At 38.4% G+C, this 20,482-nt stretch overlaps 1 protein-coding gene across 1 annotated transcript; it reads right to left on the bottom strand.

The window, feature by feature from the left end:
• Positions 1 to 383: 383 nt before the first annotated feature.
• LOC104212845 (uncharacterized) lies at positions 384 to 18,417 on the bottom strand. Its single transcript, XM_009762203.2, has 2 exons — positions 17,671 to 18,417; positions 384 to 941 (listed from the first exon to the last, which is right to left on the bottom strand). The coding sequence occupies exons 1-2, from the start codon at positions 18,321 to 18,323 to the stop codon at positions 677 to 679; spliced, it is 918 nt and encodes a 305-aa protein (XP_009760505.1). The 5' UTR covers positions 18,324 to 18,417; the 3' UTR covers positions 384 to 676.
• Positions 18,418 to 20,482: the final 2,065 nt, after the last annotated feature.

The raw sequence follows: 20,482 nt of genomic DNA, 5'->3' as shown, positions 1-20,482 counted from the left end.
TTTCTATTTATATTAAGCTAAGCACTAAAGATCTTGTAACTCCTCCAAAACCAAGCGTTATTGGTTCAATGGATGGAACTTCCAAGGACTTTTTAGAACATAACTTTGAGCTGGAACGATAATTGCAATTAGGTCTTTCAAGAGTTTTGTCAGTTGAAGCAAAATTTGCTTAGTCTTTGCCAACTTAAAAAATCGTGTGCTCAGAATAATTATGGGGTGGGGGGGGGGGGGGGATGTTCTACTCCTAAACTCAATGGACAATTTGGGTTAAAAACTTCATTTTTGCCGTTAGGAAAAGTAGCTTCTCTACATCCATAAACAAATAAGGTATTCCTCCTGTGATAACCAAGCGCCCAAAGAACTACAGCAACCATTAGCAGATGTCGGTTAAAAATGAACTTTATTTAACTAAAATATCAGTTAGTTGTTTTAACCAATATATCAGTTAAATACAACTACATTGTTGTGTGTTTCCTTCTATAATAATCTTCAATAATGCGCAGATCATAAGAAAACCAACATAAGCAGAATATTTCTTTATACAATACAAGCTCTTCCACCAAGTCATAAGTCCAGCCTCCCATACGAAATCTATTTAACCAAAATATACTGCAATAGCTGCTTCACCAATTTGCCAGGAAAATGTACAGGCTTGTGTTTTACGCGATGCTCGACCTTAGGAGCTGTTCTCCTCTTTTACCTCGGTAATCTCTAAAATTGCTTTTTGTGCAGCTCTTCTTCTGTTTTGAATCTGGCTAACATATTCTGCAACTATAACATGAAACTTGGGGGCCAGTTTACTTGTGTTAGAGACATTAAGTCCTGCCTTCTTCAAAGCCCGCGTCACATGCTTTTCAGCCTTCTGAAAATGAAGAGAGCAGTAGGAAGGAACTGTTGACCTCAATATTGGCTTCCCACAAAGTATGGGCCCCGTCGGCGAACTGCAAAATGAAGCAACAACGCATCATAAATAAGTACTGGATGCCAAAACTAAACCATGCAAACAATTAACATTACACCTAAAGACTATACAAGCAAAGAGGACCATGTCACAGGCTGTTGTCCTATTCCACTCCATGACTCACAACACAAGATGTTCCGTATCATACCTCGGGCCATGTCTCAGGGTGCAAGCAACCGCAACACCAAAGCATCGCATGGTCCTAAAGTGCCCAGGAGCCCATTGGTAATGGCACCAATGCCCTGCCGGCAGACCAACTGACTAGCCAGCACACACCACCAATTAGAGCAAGCTGTGAGCAAATATATTATGCCGGCCACGAATAGCAACAAACTAGCACACGCGTGTCACCTCGAGGCAAGCAACCCGAACAGGCTGCTCGCCTAGACTGCTCTAGATCTTGAAGGAGTCTGCAGGTATAGGCATAGGCCTACCTCTAGCTTTTTTTATATACTATTGCTTGTACAATATGAAGGGGAGCCTTGGCGTAACCAGTAAAGTTGCTGTCATGTGACCTCGTGGATTTGAGCCGTGGAAACAACCTCTGCAAAAATGCAGGGTAATGCTGCGTACAATAGACCCTTGTGGTCCGGCCCTTCTCCGGACCCCGTGCATAGTGGGAGCTTACTGCACCGGGCTGCACTTTATTTCTTTTTTTGAGAAGGTAACATATTTATATATTAATAAAAAGACTTCACTAAAAAAGTGAAGTCACCCATATTTACAAAGAAAGTGCCCATAAAACCTTAGTCATCTCACAAGGAATCTAGAACATCAAAAATGGATTCATGATCCTCCATAAACTTTCCTTTACACCAAAAATAAAAAAGAGCCAAACATTTCATCTTTATCTTCTGGATGTTACTGGACTTGTCTTCAAAACATCTTTGGTTTCTCTCTTCCCAGATTGTCCACCATATGCATGCTGGAACTATTCTCCATCTCTCTTTATAGCTAAAAATGTTGCCTCTTTATTCCAGCTAGTTAGAACATCATTAATTCTTCCCGGCATTGCCCATGAAATTTCCATTAATCTGATGAAGATTCTCCATAGTTGTACAGTGAGTTTGCAGTGCAAAAAAAGATGGCTAATTGTCTCTGCCTCCTCTCCACATAAGTAATATCTAGAACACAGGTGGAATCCTCTTTTGATTAAGTTGTCCTGTGTTAGTACTGCCTCTTTTGCTAGTATCCATGTAAAGCAAGCAACCATGTATGAAATTTTTACTTTCCATATCATCTTCCATGGCCAACAACCAACCTGGTTGTTAGACAAGTTGAATTCCTTGTAAGCAGACCCAACAGAAAGCCTCCCCTGCCTATTCCTTTGCCATACGATAAAATCTTGATTAGAGTTGGTACCACTGAATCGCTCCAAAGTATTGTAAAAGTCAGTTACTCTTTTAATCTCCCAATCATTTAGCAATCTTCTGAACATAAGATTCCATCCCTGATTAGTCCATGCCTCGTGTAATGTTACTTGTTGTTGATTCAAGGAATATATGTCAGGAAAGAGATCCTTCAATAGTCCTTGTCCTAGCCAATTGTCATCCCACAGTGAAACCTTCCTACCTTGAACTTGGATTTGTTAATCAGTTTTGGCCACAGATTCTAATTGACTTTCACACACTGACACCATATGGAGTTCTCACTGATTTGGTTGTCCATTTTCCTTTCGTTCCGTATTTCTCCGTAACAACCTCCGTCCATAGTGATTGTTCATCTGCTGCAAACTTCCATAGCCACTTCATCATCAAACTCTGATTCTGAATTCTTATGTTTTTTATTCCAAGTCCCCCTGCCTTTTTGCTAGTAGTCACAGAGCTCCAATTAACCAGGTGGAACTTCTTCTTCTCATTGTTGCCTTCCCATAGGAAATTCCTTCTTAAGGCATCAATTCTCTTCACTACATTGACTGGGATTGGAAAAAGAGACAACATACAAGTAGGCAAGGCATCTAGTACAGAGTTAATCAGAATTAGTCTGCCCCCCCCCTGCCCCCATAGATAGATAATGATTCTTCCAATTTGCTAGCTTCTTTTCACACTTCTCCAACACTCCATTCCAAATTCCTTTTGACTTACTCTTGGCTCCCAATGGCATCCCCAGATATACAGTAAGCAGTTCACCTATATTCCCACCTAGAATATCAGCAAGACTTTGTAATTCCATTACCTCATTTACTAGATAAATGAAGCTTTTGTACCAATTTATGTGTAGTCCAGAAGTGGCTTCAAAAAGAATGAATATCACCCTTAGTACTTTCAGCTGTTCTCTATCAGCTTCACAGAACACCAAAGTATCATCAGCATACTGCAAATGTGAAATCCTCATGTTGCTATCAGCCCTGCAATTCACCTTGAAGTCTCTGATCCAATTGTTTGTCTGTGCTCTTTTTAGCATATCGTTCAAACCTTCCATAGCAATAATGAATAAGAAACGGGAAAGGGGATCCCCTTGTCTCAGACCCCTCTGGGAAGGGAAGAAACCAGCTGGGGCTCCATTGATGAGTACAGAGAAGCTAAAAGTTGAGATGCAGTATTTTATCTAGTTAATCCATCTTCCACCAAAGTCCATTTTCCTTAGTGTTTCAAGTAGAAACTTCCAATTCAAATGATCATATGCTTTCTCTATATCCAGCTTGCATAGTATCCCCGGTTCCCTGCTTGTTTTCCTTGTGTCAATGCATTCATTAGAAATAAGGACGGCGTTCATGATCTGTCTTCCTCTTATGAAAGCCATTTGTTGAGAATCCACCAGTTTATTGACCACCTTTTTTAGCCTCTCAGTCAGTAACTTGGAGATAATTTTGTATATACTACCTATCGGACTGATAGGCCTGAAATCTCTCAGTTCTTTGGCCCTCAGCTTCTTAGGAATCAGAGCGACAAAAGTGGCATTAAGGCTCTTTTCAAAGATTCCTTGTTCATAAAAAATCTGAACAGCAGCTACCACATCCTTTTAACCACTTCCCAACAAGTAGTGAAAAAGGCCATTGTGAAACCATCTGGACCAGGTGCTCTGTCACCTCACATGCCTTAACACTGTCCCATATTTCCTGCTCTCCAAATGGACTCTCGAGCATTGAGTTATCCTCTGTTGTGATCATTTGGTTGTTTCTGATGGAACCTATTGGCCTTCACTCCTCTTTTTCTGTGTATATGTTTTGATAGAATCTAATCATCTCCCTCTTGATGTCTTCCGGGTTTTGCAGAGATTCCCCTTCTACTATCAACTAAGCTATATTATTAAATCTCCTGTGAGTATTGATTGTTCTGTGAAAGAACTTGGTGCTCCTGTCTCCCTCTTTTAACCAAAGGGCCCTGGATCTCTATCTCCATGCTACTTCTTCATGATTTGCAATCTCCTCAAACTCCATGGTCCATGTGGTTTTTGTGAATATTTCCTCCTCTGTCAAGCTTCTCCGGTCATGTAACTCCTCCAGCACTGCAAGTTGGTTGAGGATATTTGTTTTCTGTAATGCTAAGTTGCCTTGTAGAGTTTTGCTCCATTCCTTTAACTTTGTCTTCAAGTATTTAAGCTTCAAAGTTAGAATGAAATCTGGCCTTCCTTCACAGGTGAAAGAATTCCACCATTCTTCAATTCTGTCTTTGAATCCTTCAGTGTGCAACCACCAGTTCTCAAAATTTAAAGTATGATTTAACTGGATCCCAACTACCACATTGCAGCATCAATGGGAAATGATCTGAGGTAACTCTCTGAAGCAGAGATTGTTTTATGTTTCTAAAATCTTCATTCCAGTCAGCAGAAATCAAGAATCTATCCAATCTGACTGTTATTATATGCTTGTCCCCTTTTCTCCATGTGTACTCTCCTCCTGATAATTGGATGTCTACTAGTTCCATGTCTTCAATGAAGTTTGAAAAGTCAGTCATAGCTCTTGTGAATCTGGAACAATTTTTCTTCTCTGATGGGTACCTTAGAGTATTGAAGTCCCCACATACCACCCAAGGTCCATTAAAGAGACCTCTTGCACCTGCTAGCTCCCACCATACTTCCTCCCTCTTTTTCTATCAATAGGAGCATACACAGCTGAAAGATGCCAAGTATATTCCCGAGTCTTGCCTGAAAATTTACATGTAACTGTATGTGATCCAACACAACATACCTCCCCCTTCCATATTCTACCATCCCACATTACTACAATACCCCATCTAGTCCCACTAGCTTCTAGCTGAGCAAATTTCACCCATCTATGACCCCATAATTCTTTTACAATCTCCCTATTATCCCCTTCTATTTTAGATTCTTGGAAGCAAAGAATTTCTGCCTTCCAGCTGAGTATCAAACTTTTAATCAATCCCCTTTTCCCGACTCTATTAAGTCCCCTAACATTCCGTGATATGATATTCACTGACATTGGCTATGGCTGATAATGCTTCCCCCTACTTCTAGTTCCATTGCTCTTGAAATTACTTCCAATATCCAGACCTTTCAGCTCTTTGAATCCCTTCTTCTTTGTAGTCTGGACAACTTGAGTAACTTTTTTCCCTTTGTTCGCTTGCCTTCTGTTGTCAATTTTCATGTAAAGTTCCAATGCTTCTCTCTCACATCCACTAAAATCCACCCCAAATTCTTTGCTCAATCTGATGATATTCTGATGCACCCAAATTGATGCTTCAAATTCCAGGTCTTCTTTTGCCTCTAAGCTTTGATGGTTTAGAGGCACAGCTTTTTCAATTGCCCAGTCCACAAACATATCAGATTCTTTTGACTACATGTGCATGTTGTTGTATTCCTTTGAATTTTGTCCCTTCCCTTCGTGCTCAGCAAAAATCAACATTGCATTATCTTGCGGAATAGCTTCTTGTTGATTTTCTTTATCTCCATCATCCTCTTCTTCTAAGCTGACGATGTTGTTGCTTTCCTTTGGTTCCTCCAAAACAATGGTTATTTGATTTACCACAGAAGGTTCAAACTGAATAGTTGTTATCTCTTCATTAAAGGGATCTGGCATGTGTTTTGTGAATCGTGTTTTAAAAGCCTTCTCTTCAGATATAATTTGAGCCAATGAATCTAGGCCCAAATCCTTTTTGTTGTAGTGCTGCGAAGCCCGATTAGTATTCATTAAAGAGTCACATGACTGGTCAGTTGCTCTTTTAGGGATAGGCTAAACCTGTTTTGAGCTACCCACATGTCCCATCAAAACACATGTAGCTACTCCCCCTGCTGACTGCTTGACTGCAGCACCGCCGTACGTACTCACCGAATCTTCACACCGGATCTGAATCTCAATGACTACCCCTTCACATTCTATTTTCACTGTTTTTGGTACTGCAGATCCATCTCCTCTCATCTTTATTCTTGCCCATTTCAAATGATTTTTTAGTTCTGTTTCCTCCTCAGTTTCAATCCAGCCACCACAAAATTCCCCAACTTCTTTGAAAACTTTTTGAGACCATAGATATAGTGGAAGTCCTACTAGTCTAATCCATACATGATTCATCATTTTATTTCTTGGAACAGACCCCACCATCGGATTCCACCATTGGAGCTTAACTTTGTGTTTCTTCCAAAACCATTCGCTTCTCAGTACATGGTCAGCGATTAGCTTCGAAGGGAATTCGAAGAGAAACCTATTTTGGTGCATCTCGTAAATGTTGATACGAGAATTTGCTGCCCATTTACGAACTTTCGATACGGTTGCAATTTCGGAGCTTTCTTCTGTAATGAATCCCACCAGGCACCTACCTAGCAGATCGTTGTGTTAAATCTCCAGATATAAGTCTCCTTCTTGTTGGACCTCCGCTTCCTTCATTTCTCTGCTTGCCCACTTATGATTCAAGACTGTGTTTGAATATAGAAGTCCTTCTTCAATGACTTTTAGAGCGATAATTGTATTCCTCCGTACCCCGCCGTACCCCGCCATTCAGACAACACATCCAAGAGGGATTCTCCCATTCCAAGCCAAAACAGGATGGCAAACAAAATTGTTTAAGGACACGGCGATGAAGGCATAATGCAAGAATTCCGCACAGTCAGAATATTGCGAATACACTAAAATCCCAAAAGTTGAATAACGAACTTGGGATTTCCCCAATAACTTCAACAAGAGGTGAGTAAGGCTGAGTAATTTAAACTTTTGCAAGAAGATAAGAGTGAGATAAGGGTACAAGTCAACCTAAAAAAGAATTTAAATGACTACTAAAGGCGTTAAGGCACACAAATATTTACAATTTTCCAAGTATAAAGGGGAAAAGTTATGAAATCCATTGGGGGTGTGAAGATTCTACATGGATTAGAAGACGAAATTCCAGCGTGAGACTCTTCCTAGGCTATAAACAGTCCAATTAATTTCAAATTCTTTTAAAGAGAAGCAATTGTACTATAAAAGTGCTTAAGTATTTACATGTCAATTAATTTCAACTAAGTAAACCCAACATTTAGAAGGGTGATGGTCCCTTTAATTATGGGTTAAGGATAATTTCAACGCTTAGGCGTGATGTATTTGCCTCCAAGAAACAAAAACGGAAGATATTGATGCCAGGAACCTCAGCACTTTAAGGTGTGGCAGGTAGCTCACTAACTGAATGGTGCATATGTAAAGCTTGGTGTGTGTGTGTTTTTTTTTTTTTTTGGGGGGGGGGGGGGGGGGGTCCAATATATAATAATGTCAATGTTAATCGAGCTCCTCAAAGTTGAGATTCAAAGAACCAACTGATTCTCGTTTGGATCACTTTCCACATCATCGTTTGACGAGCATGGTTTCACCCATGAAGCGATAACCCCTAGCTACACATCATTTCATCAATTTTAGCAAAGCAAAGGCTTTTAATAAACCGACAATAGATATCAACAAAGAGTAAAAGGTTGCTTTTATTGGGTCTTTTTACGTCAGACCTCCTGGCAAGTGGTTGGTCCTCATTTTTCCCCTGGTTATCCTAATGGGAATACCATGAAGCCGTCAATGAATCAGTGTCTTCTTCTATTAAGAAACAGAAACAAATCAGCGGCTCCTTCTATTGCAAAGCATGAGTTGCTGGACTTGCTACTTGAGGAGAGTTCTTTGTTTGGTTTCATTGGAGTTTAAATCACTTAACTTTCCCCGCAGGAAAGAGTACCTTCCTGTCTCGTCAATTCTGTTTGGCAAGAACTGCCTGAAACATGGTCCTTTAATATGGTTGTGAGGATTGCACCAAGAGAAAGCCTCATTCCACTCAGAATCTGGGAATTGAACAACTTGGTTACAAGTAAAGGATCCATATATGGGGAACCAGCTAAAAGTGCAAGGAATCCGTATCAAAGAGTAGCACCAAATAAAAAGAAAGACAGATAATTTAAATTGGAGAATGGCAATTCTAGGCAAAATTGAGATATGAATATTAATCTGCATGACAAGAAAAAACTGACCCTGATAAGGGGACTGGAGAGAAATCAGGCGTGCATTGGCTGAATTATAAATATCTTGTGCCATATAGAGATGGCATCATGTCCCCTAGGAAGAGGAGAGGCCTCGGGGTGAAAAACTTGAGAATATTCAACAAGGCACAGCTAGGAAAATGGTTATAGAGATTTAAGACTGAGGAACATGCTTTATGGAGGGTTGTGACCATATAAAAATGTGGGACTGTGAAGGGGATGAAGGACTCAAAATCATGCAACCCTTCGGTTGCATGATTTAGTTTTTAGGGTCACGGGTGGAAGGTGGTTGGAGAAAACATGTAGAGGATTATATAGTACTGAACCAGAGAAATGAGAGAGATGGAATGCAGTAAATATGCAGGACACGAGACGGACAAGTTCACTCGATTTGAGGCTCAGAAGTATCATGTATCTGAGGCTCAGAAGAAACTATAGATTGGAGGTAGCTGGATTCCAACTGAAATGCTCTACAGGCAGAATGCAAGAGATGCTAACCAGCATATCTTGTGAAGGCGGGATCCAGAGAGGTGGCCTCTTTTCAATGAAGCTATACTACAGCAAAATTTTGCTAAGAGAGAACTCGGGCTTCCTGCACTTATGGATCTGGATTCTCAGGGTGCCAATGGCTGGAAACAAGGAGAATGATATTGACAGCTGAGAACTTGAGGAGGAGGAGGCTCAACTATGCTAGTCGGTGCTTCATCAGTAGTGCAGATGCTTGGGCAAAGAGTGGACCTCCTGTTGCATTTCCATGTGGCACCAACTGTGGTCTGTGCTATTAAACTAGTTTGGAGTATAATGGACATTATTGGGCATGGTGAAGATGCCTACACAACTCTGCCACTGGAAGAAGGAAAACTTATGTAGGGCATAAGACATTATCCATCTACCTCTCCAAGGATAAAAATAGGAGAAGTTTTAAAGGAATGGAGAATGACTTTGTTTTTCATATATGAGAAATCTCTCGTGGTCTTCTACCCGACTCCAGTTGCCCAACGGGTTCGAAACTCCGGGAGTGCGAACTCGCCCATCTAGTCTCCTCGCAACTTTAATACCAGGATTTATCTATGGCAGTGTTCGAACCTGTGACGTGTGTCTAACTCACACACTAAGTGTTGCGACCTTACCACTAAACCAAAGCTCTGGGGATGGAGAATGACAGTATACATTTGTGGAGTACCATTTTATTTTTAATTAAACTTTAGGTGCACCCATGAGGCCCCTATTATTTATTAATATAGAGGATTGCGTGTTTTTTTTAGATAATTATATTTTAGTGTAGCCTTTCGACTTCCTGGTATGCAACTTTTATAAGGAAATTCTCCCTTATTAATAAGATTTATTTACCTTATTCTTAATGAAAGGAACCGGTAAACTAAACCGGTAAACTAAAAATGATACACAATATGTATATATATATATATATATATATATATTATATATACACAATATATATGTGTATTTGTAACTAAGAAATCCCCAAGGGCCAATTGGTGCACGATTCGAAACTCATGGATAATGGGCCTGTCCTTCTCCACTTAAATACCAGGTTTTTGTTCTGCGATAGAGTTGAACTCGTTTCGTGTGTCTAACCCACATCATGCGCTACGCTCTTACTACCAGACCAAAGACTTGGTGGCGGTCCACGATATTTTGGAAAAGAAACAAGAAGAGAATGAAATTTAATGGAAGTCTTTATGAAGACCTATTTTATGCAACCACAACTTAATGGTGAGGATTTTCCTAATCTCAATCCCGAGCAAACGGAATACTTACTGAGATAGTTCTTAGAAATCAATACTATAGGAGTTCGAAAAGATATCTTTAGTAATATCATAGGGACGAATTCTCGGACATGCGTAAAATTGATGGATGTGGGAAACGGGCGCGGCTAGCAAGAGGCAATTGTAAATATCAGTAGAATTGACCATTATAGATCACATCAAATGGGCCAGAATCATATCAAAATATTGGCCTCGGAAATCAAGACGGGCTACAAATTTCTGAGTAAGAAACAATGCGGGGCAGATATTTTACCCACTACTACTGAGTCCAAAGAATAAGTGAGAGGGAAGATAAGACAGTAAACAAGACTGAACGAAAGGAGATGCCTAATGAAGGAAAATAATGCATCATCAGGAGTAAGCTTCACCAGAAGAAGTAAGCTTCAAACATAGCAAACGTCCCCTTTTCTTAAGAGGAATAGTATAAGTTAGAACATTTTATTTGTGAAGATAAGAGACGGATCAGAAGCGTAGATGAAATCACCCAAAAGAGCAATTTACAGAATTAGGAAAGCAAACCTGAACTAACGGAGTCACTGAGAAGGGGTTGCGAAGTTTCCAAATTTCTTTCTGATGAGAGGTCCAAAGCCAAGCAGCTAAGGAATTTAATCATCCTTGCGAAAGGGACTTAATGAATCTCAGGAGTTCATTCTTTGTTTCCTCTATTTCCACAAATGGAAGTGACATGGGAAGTACACAGCAGTCTGACTCTAACACCGTGAAATAGAGATATGAATATATTTTTATATGCTAGACCTCTTTTGAGTCAAATGCGTGAACTGTAGATAAAGCCTTTGGAAAGCCTTTTTTTAATTGTTAAATCCTTTGGAAAGTTTTAGGGCGTCGACATGGAAAATGAGGAGAGAACTAGAGGCTGTTCTGTTAAAGTTTAACGCAGGAAGATGAAGGCAGGAAGAAAGCAATCAAGCTAAAAATTAGAATCTAATTAAGAAGAATGGAAACAAACATAAATTATGACAAGCACAAGAAGAAAGAGTTAGCAATTATAACTATTGAGTGGTTTGTTCATGAGGGCCTTACCAGTTTTTTGCGTCTTTTTTGTTTTTTGTTATCATTTGTCCAAGCGTCTTGGATTCAAATATTCAAATAGTCTTTCTTGCTTTTGAAATATAAAAAAATAAAAAATAAAAAAATTCCATCCAATAGGGTTTACCTGTGTGTACCAACTTGGTGCTTTTTGTATTAAAAGATTAAATCACATTGACTCTAATAAAATATATCACCAGGTCCAATTGGTTGGTAGCTTTCTGAAGCATAAATGAGATACTTAGAGTCAGCAGATAATATAACGAGAAAGGCTCACGCCAAATTTCACTTGCTTCACTCCAGGGACCCCCCCCCCCAAAGGAGGGGGGCTGGGGGCTTTCAATCTCAAAGGCTTCAGACTTGGAATGAGATGTACGTGGTAAATCCATATAAATTTCATTTTGAGGATAGGTGCATCTATAAAGTTAGAGTTATGGTGATGGCTAATAGATAGAAAATGGTAATTAGGCCTCATTTGTTTGCACTTAATGGAGGTCTAAATCTTAATCATTCAGATCATTTCAGATATTAAGTGCGTTTGTTTTTAAAGTCTAAATCTTAATTATCCAGATCTTAATCATTAAATGTGTTTGTTTTTTTTACTTCACAACCACTTAACGGGTCTGAATAGGTTTGTATGATTAAGATTTATAACAAAGACTTAATTTCATTAAGATGCTATCATCCATATTTATTATTAACTGCCTCCATCGCCTACCATTATCATCTATCATCATGCCACCCACCACCACTATTATCCTCAATCATAGCCACCATCATTGTCGACTACCACCACCCACCATCCTCACCCTTCCCACCACCATCATTCTCAACGACAACCAACACTCATCCACCTCAACTACCACAACTAACCACCCCATCACCATCAACAACCATAGCTGGCACTGCCCATGATTATAAACTACTACCACCCGCCACCATCTTCCTCAATCACAACTACCACCACCACCACCACCCGCCATTATTAACTATCACCACTCACAACCACCAGCCTCAATCATAATAGCTAAGTTGCTCGGACTCAGGTGCGGGTATCCGATACGGGGACGGTTCCAAGTATCGGATTCGGCAAAATCTAAATTTTAAGATTCGGAGGTGTGAATCCATATATGGATACGGGTGCGGGGATACGGCTAAGAAAATTCAAAATAATAAAAAATAGAGCTATAAATTTGTACAACTAGTAAATAATTTCGTATAAATTAATTTTGCGCGATTAAAATATATAAATTATTTAGCAAAAAATCAACATGAAAAAATTAATTTAGAAATTATTCCTATATATTGTATGAGAAAGAAATATTTGCAAATAGCAACTAAAAACCTGTCAATAACGTGTCACAACTCACAAGTGTGGAGAATAAAGGGGACAGGTGGCATATAATGGAGAATGAAGGGGTTACTTATTATTATATTATTACAATTAAGAGTCTTTAGGAAGGAACTACCGATCTTCTAGGTCATCTTCCTCAAAATTCCCCTACTTCTCATCTTCCTCAAAATTCCCCAACTTCTCATCTTCTCTTACAAATGCTCAAAATTCCCCAGCTTCTTTCAAGCTCGTACAGATCGCCATTCACGCTTCGTTCACATCCCTTTTGTTCTTCCCTCATAAGAGAAAAAGAAAGCAATTCAAGGCAAAGTTCCATCTACATCTGCTAAGTTTACATGAAGTCCAAAATCAGAACATGACACTTTGAATTTTTGGTTTCTCCGACACACAAAAGCAAATATGAGACAAAAATACTACAACATTAAAGGTATGCCATTTTCCATAACTTAAATCTGTTTAATTTTTGATTTTGAGAAATCAAAATCTCAATTTTTTCTCCCAAATTTGTCGATGAACTCCGGTCAAAGTGTCCGAAGTCGGTTGACCGTATCCGGGACGTTTCCCGCTCCAGCACCCGTCCAAGTCTCGTATCGAGACGGGGACGGCACCAAAATTGAAGAGTCCGTGCAACTTAGATAATAGGTACCACTACCAATCACCACTAGCTACTACCCTAAACTATCACCAACCAAAACTACCACCATCAACCAAATCTACCACCAACCACCGCTTTTAGTTGGCATTCACAAGCACTATCGTTAGCCATCACCACCAACAACTATCATATTTTTAAAAACTATATATTTTATTGGTGGAATATTAGATTAATTAGTATTTTATTTAATTTTATGTTTATTAATTTTTAAATAAAGGTAAATTTTATACATTTAGATGTTAAAAATCAAACAGTCTTAATCATTTAGTATTCGGATCTTAATACACATCTTAACATTCAGATGTGTATTCAGATTCAGATGTGTTAATCTTAATACACACCTTGATATTCAGACATGCATTCAGATTGAGACGTCTTATTTTTAAATTAAAAAAAATGAGGCCTTAGACCTCTCAATTGAAATGTCAAAATGCCTTCTCATTGGGAGAAAGACTTTAAATGAGCATTTCTAATACATGAAATAATGAAAGTTAATTGGGAACTTTGGTTCAACGGAAGAGATAGCACAACGTGTAACGTGGCGCAGGTGTACATCACGAGTTCAAATGTTGGCTAGTGAACCAAGTATTTTTTATTTATTTAAGTGGAGAATGATATAGGGAGGCCCATTTTCCATCGTATTTTGAAGCTGGAAAAATTGGAAATCTCTCCATTATCAAGAAATAATGATCATCACAGTTGAGAGTTTCTCCTTTATTTACTAAAAAGCATGGGGCTATATTGCTCCATCTCTCCGAAAATGTTGATGGGTGCATGTCGGATCCTCCAAAACTAGTGCATTTCTGGAGGATCCGACACGTGGGCGGCAGCTGTTTTGGATAGTCCGCACAACATAGCATGAAGGTTAGTTTTTAGGATTCAATTTAGTGCAGATTTGAGGTTGAATTTAGCGGAATTTATGGGTTTAAATCATTAATGATGGTTAATGTCATATGGAAGGTTTAAGCATAAATGGGCCGGAACAAAATGAATAACAAGTAGTATCATCTGAAAAGAAAGAAAAGATAAAACCCTACGAATCAGAACTAGATCCAATAGGCATTACACCATGACATTAGAAAGTTAGAATAGAAGTACACAATTCAAAACAAAGCATAGTTGCCGAGTGAGTGACCTAATCCACCTTAAAAGGATTTCAGAACAAAAGTGAAGCCACCTATGACCTACCTATAGTGCGTTTACTTTACCTTCAAACCTTCAAGAACCAAAATTACCCTCGCACACAAATTTTTGCTTCCTAGGTACTAGAGCACTCTTTGCACGAGAGTAGAATATTTCAGTAAAAACTCACAAAATATTCCAGAAAAATAGAGAACCTTGATAAATAGAAAATAATCACTACTTTAAACTAATTATGTAAGCTGTCGAACATCTCATCTTCAATAAAATAGTTCTGAAAATGGTGCTTGAACCTTGGACTACCCACATTCCCAAACCTAATCTGTTATTTCTCATTCATTTTCTTGTGCAAGGTATGAGATCCAAAAAGTCAAATGTACGTCGTAGTAGACTCTTCCTAATTGTAATTGCTTTTTTGTTTTGGTCCACTTGGAGAGGGAGCAACAACAAATGCTTTAAAGACGTTAAAGTGCATATACTGCAATTGGGTGCATTAGGCCTTTATATTGTAGTGTAAGGCTCATATCCTAAACAAGTCAAAGACATTTGGCCCTTTTCGAACTTCTTTCAACGCAATGACTAAACTTCAATTCGGCTCACATTGCTTTAGATTCCCCCATCTCTTGTCCCTATGTATGTGCATGTGTGCGGATGCGTACATCATTAGTCCATCTCATTCCCAATATTGTCTATAGTTTATGCAACATCTTGGAGCCTGCCACTTGGTTTAAAATTATTATTTTTTTACCATAATGATTTATTAACCGAGTACCAAGATGGTACCAAAAAGTTACACAAGACTGCTGGGCATATTCATACGGTCAGGTAGAACATCTCCCTAGCTACTCCAGAAAATCCATATATTGGTCTATATTATCAATGAAGCTACTTTTACATTGTTGAGTTGTCCCACATCGGTGGAATTTGAGGTCCTTGGTCTCCCTATACGCTCTTGGGCAATCCTCACCTCATAAGCTAGCTTTTGGGGTTGAGTTAGGCCCAAGGTCCATTTATCATACACCAATAAAGAAATGTCGTAACTTGTTTTTTACTCTAGAGATATGGTCTTTTTGCCCGTCGAAACAAGCACTATTTCAGTCTAGCCAAACAAGCACTTAATTTTAAAAAAAAATTATTTTTACTTTACCAATCACCCAAGAAAAGGAAAAAAGAATACTCGTCCTGCACCTTTTACAAACTTTAAAATGCTTCTGTCACCAAATCAGATCGCGATAGGTTAAAGCAACTACAAGGAGATTTCTATTCGGATGGAAACAACAAGGGGTACATAATTTATCAAAGTTCATGGGCAAATTCCCTGGTGCTATTTTATTTCAATAATTCAGGTTGTTAACTTTAAGATAGCTCTTCTGGATAATTTGGCTTGGAAATATAGCATGGAAGAAGCCAGATAGTGACACGAAGTGATCACCTGCTAATATGAAGCAGATATCAAAGATGGATCAGTGCTGCTGGCACTGATACTAAAAAAAGGATGTGTTAATGGTGTCTCTACTGGTCCCTATGAAAAGGCATGATGAAAGGATGGGAACTTCATAAAGCAGCAGTTTAGAGATAGGGAAGAGATGCAGGTTAAAGTTTTGGGATGATCAGTGCAGCAAAGAAACTCCCGTTAGAAACAATCTGCCATTGCTGCTACGGTAACAAATGAAGCCAACAGAATTGAAACCAGGTGAATTCGAGAACGGAATGGTGAAAGGAAACCATTTTCATAGAATCCTTTCAACACATGGAGACAACACTTTTTTAAGAATAACAACATGGAGACAACTTGAAAGCAGTGAATATAGCACTGACAAGATTTCTTTTTACTGAAAGATTATATGCTGCTATCATATGGATTCTGGGACTGAAGGAAGATATTTCTTTTAAGGCTAAGCTAAAAATAGAGTAGAGAATTTGATGGCAGTCCAGCTTAATTTTTTGAGAGATCACTCGAGTGTTCGCAGACACCTTCTAATTGTAGAATAGGCAATTCAGGATATCCTAGGGCTTCAGTACTTGAAGTTTGAGCAAATAGAAGTAGAAGAACTCCCAATAACATTGATATGTAGTGCAAATCTATCTAGGCGGCAGAGGACACTATACCTTGAGGCCACTGTGGACAAATGGCTCTTTAAAGGTTGTCTTTGTGTAACAGATAGATTGGATATATCAATTATGGGAATAAGATGAGACAAATGGAGGAAGAACGTGCATATGTGAAGTAAGGAGCATCATTGGCATGTGTTAGCCCTCCATGGAAGCAGGTTAGAGACAAAGATGAGAACTGAAAAGCATGCTAATAGATGCAAGCATTTCACGACAACGGCAATTCGGTGAATCATTTTGAACAAAAGTTCTGATTGCTTCTTAAATGGAAATAATAAAAAAGAGTTGACAAGCATCGATTCATAAGCACGGCAAAAATGAAGCCTAAATTATCTGAGCTGGGCTCACACATTTATTGAGTAAGAGTCACGATCACCAAACAGAATAATTTTCTTTTAATTAAGACAGTACCAAAGCCGACCCCTATAACTTAGGATTGAGACATAGATGATATATTGATTATTGAAAGCCATAACCAAACAGATTACTCAGTAAATGAACACAATATGCACGTGCAAGAACGACATTAGCCTACTTATACTAACTTACAAGTCATAACGTGGTAATTTGCAGCTCTGGATACAGTGTAGGCAACCAATTTTACTCACTATAACAACAACTACATTTCCGTCCCAAACAAGTTGTCAATTCATGATGAACCAATCTCACTCACTAAAGGTATCATTTTCAAAAATATCAGCAACTTATCAAAAAATAGTTAGATTCTATATTAGTAAAACTCCTTTTGAGTAAAAAGATAAAGATTTTCTTTATTAGTAAGTAAAAAATTATTAGATCCAGATTAGTTAAGCAATAAAACATAAAATTAGGGGCACGAATTCTGCTTCAGAAACAATTCAGGAAGGACAAATCACTGCGAATTACTCTCCAAGCAACGTGTATTTCTCGCAATTCATATCTTAATAAGTGCAACCAGCCATCAATTAGCTGGTATAAAAATTTCTCCACAAAAGAAGAGACTATCTTTTTCCACTGTCAGCAGATTTCGCCTAGTAATCATACTCGGGCTAACTAAATAACAAGTAGTACTACATATTCCTTGTTTTAATAGGTTTAACAAGTAGCAGTGCTATATATTCTAGGGCATGATAAGTTCAACCTACCTATTCGGAGAGACAGACATAAAAAGCTTAGAAATATGTTTATGGTAAATGTGTAAAATGCAAAGACAAAAATCTGTGAAACACAAAGTAGAAAAGAATAAAAAGCAAACCTTTTGATGGCATAATTGCAAGCCTTGTAGAGCTTCTGCTTGGAGTCCGACAATATATGCATATGACAAAACCTAGTAAGTGCCATTGCCTTCGACTTGCAGCCATGAACCCCACACGTATTGCTATTAACTGCATTATTGCCATTGTTGTTCTCTCCAGTTCCCCCTAGAGTGCCACCATCCTTAGTCTTATCTTCGTCTTCTTGAAAAGCGCTCGTTCCATACTTCCAGCAATATTCCCTGTGCTTAAGCTTCACTTCTTCCATTAACGCCCAGTAACAGTCTCTGTATATACGTTGTAGTTGCTTCGTCCGCCGATGCCGCCGTTTGAGAACTTCCAATTTATGCAAATACTTGGACTTGCCCAAAATTGTGTCCTCCTCGCATCCGTCAATTTTGATCGGCGTTGAAGAGGAGGGACGGCCGGCGGAACTGGCGCCGGTCGAGGAATTCGGGTCGGGCATGTCGGAGTCTACTACGGAAGAGAGACGGGAATTGGTTGCTCTGTTGAGATTGTTGGCGTTCTTTAGGTCAATTCTGTTAGGGTTAAGGTTGGGATTGGGGTTTCCTTGACGGTGATTGGCGGTGGAAGCGACGGCGACGGCAGTGGAGGCGGAGGCGGTGGCGGTGGACTGAGGGGTCGCAGGGGGCATCTTCTGAGGACCGTGGGGTTATGATTTTGACAGCTTGTGGTTAATTTTGCAATCAGTTCAACGAAATTAACTATCGAAGTGCATAAAAATACAGTACGACGCCGCAAATCATTCTTTTTAAAAGGAAAAGGATTTTGTAATTTGAAAAGAAAAACAAAATCAATTATTTCAACTAATCAATATTTTATAATTCGATGAATTTAATAGTATCGAATCTACTTCAGTATCTTCCAATATATGCCAATGTTAATATGACTTGGTGAATAACGTTTATACAGTGGGGAAAATAGGACAATTGTAAAGGGCATGATATACAAATAGCACCAGTATTAAATTATTTTATTTTTTACCTTTACTTTTTAAAAATTATATTTCTCTTTTCTTTTTCCTTTTTTTCTTTCTCTTTCTTCTTTTTCAACAGACCCATGCAGGCTTTTTCTTTTGTGTCACCTTTTTTCTTTTTATTTTTTCTTTTAATAAAAGAGAAGTTTCTTTTCTATCCCGCCTTCTGCTTGAATGTCACCCCTCTATCCATCTTCTATTCCATCACCGTCATTATTTTCATCCCGGAATAACATTGACCGGTGCATTGTACCAATTCTAAAAGTTCCTTTGGTACGAGGGATAAAAAATAATTAATTTCGAAATTAAATTTGAGATGAGTTTATATCATGTTTGGTTAGGATAAAATTACAGTATAATTAATTTTGAAATTAATTATTTCGGGATTATAGTATTTTTATTTATCCATATAAAAAAATGGGGTAACAATCCCGGAATAACTAATATAAAGATAATTAATCTTGAGATAACTTGTTTCGTGACAAAGAGGGTGATACTTGGCCAAAAGCATGTGTGACTTCATTGAAGAGAACAACCTTGGATAATAAGAAGAGTGATATCGTTAGATACAATGTCAGCGGTTGTTGGTCAGTAAAGAGAGATAATAAAAATGAGAAAATTAAGAATATGTTTTTGCAATAATTAGTTAATTGAAGCAAGTGGAACAGAACATTTCACTTTCGCAAAAAAGTTAGGGAATAACACAATATTAGGTCATAAGAATTTGTGATGCACTTCTTTCAATACTAGTTAGTTCACATTTCTTTACTCAGTAATCGCGTTGGTGATTAACAATAGGCTGGATTGAATGGGATCTTATCATGCTCAACTATACCTCCCAAAAGGTCTAGTGATCGTTGCAAATATAATTCGATTTACAAGTTCGGAGTCGAATCCCAGAGAGAATTAACCTATTAATTACAGCTACTAGTTTTGCACGAATTCAATTAATCAATCTTCAGAAGTATTAAATAACGATTTGAATATTTACTAACTAAAATTAACGTAATTAAAATATAGTAATTTATAACTAACAGAGCAAATATTGTAGACAACAACAACAACAACCCAGTATAATCCCACTTAGTGGGGTCTGGGGAGGGTAGTGTGTACGCAGACCTTACCCCTACCCTGAGGTAGAGAGGCTGTTTCCAAATAAACCTCCGGCATCCGTCTCTCCAAGAACTTCCCACCTTTCTCTTGGGGAGACTCGAACTCACAACCTCTTGGTTGGAAGTGGAGGTTGCTTACCATCAGAGTAAATATTGTAGACGAGATTTAAAAAAGTCTAGGGTTATGATTTTCCCTATTATCGGAATCCACCCCGTTACATTTCCTATAAATTCGCCTAAGTATTCTCTACCGATCGTGAGTACTTTGGGTGTCGTAATTCTCTTCCGAGTAACTACCACAATTTACTAGACGTATTCTTCCGAACTACGCTAGCTGACACTAATTTACCGCTTACTATGATCGCACCAAGGTTTCGTTATTCTTAATCTCACCTTTAAATCGTTCGTATTGATTCCTCATATACATTAAGAGTGATATTGTTCAACAACTACCTAAATGTGTACCATTTTCCAAGCAATACACACTAAATAGACACAGTCAATTGAGAGCTCTTCAATCAAAAACAATGAAAACGTAGTTGAACAAGTAGAGAAAAATCAAAGGCTAAATTATATTAAACGTAATAGAAAATCATCCTCCGGTGGGTTTTATCTAACCCTAGATTAGAGAGTTTAAATACTCATAAATGTATCAACAATCGTCATGATGTTCAAAGATATTAAACTACAACGTAAAGAGATAAA

The sequence above is a fragment of the Nicotiana sylvestris genome, chromosome 11, assembly GCF_000393655.2.
Source record: "Nicotiana sylvestris chromosome 11, ASM39365v2, whole genome shotgun sequence".
NCBI classification, from domain to species: Eukaryota; Viridiplantae; Streptophyta; class Magnoliopsida; order Solanales; family Solanaceae; genus Nicotiana; species Nicotiana sylvestris.
Note: the sequence above shows the minus strand (reverse complement) of the source record. Positions and strands in the feature narration are given on the sequence as shown.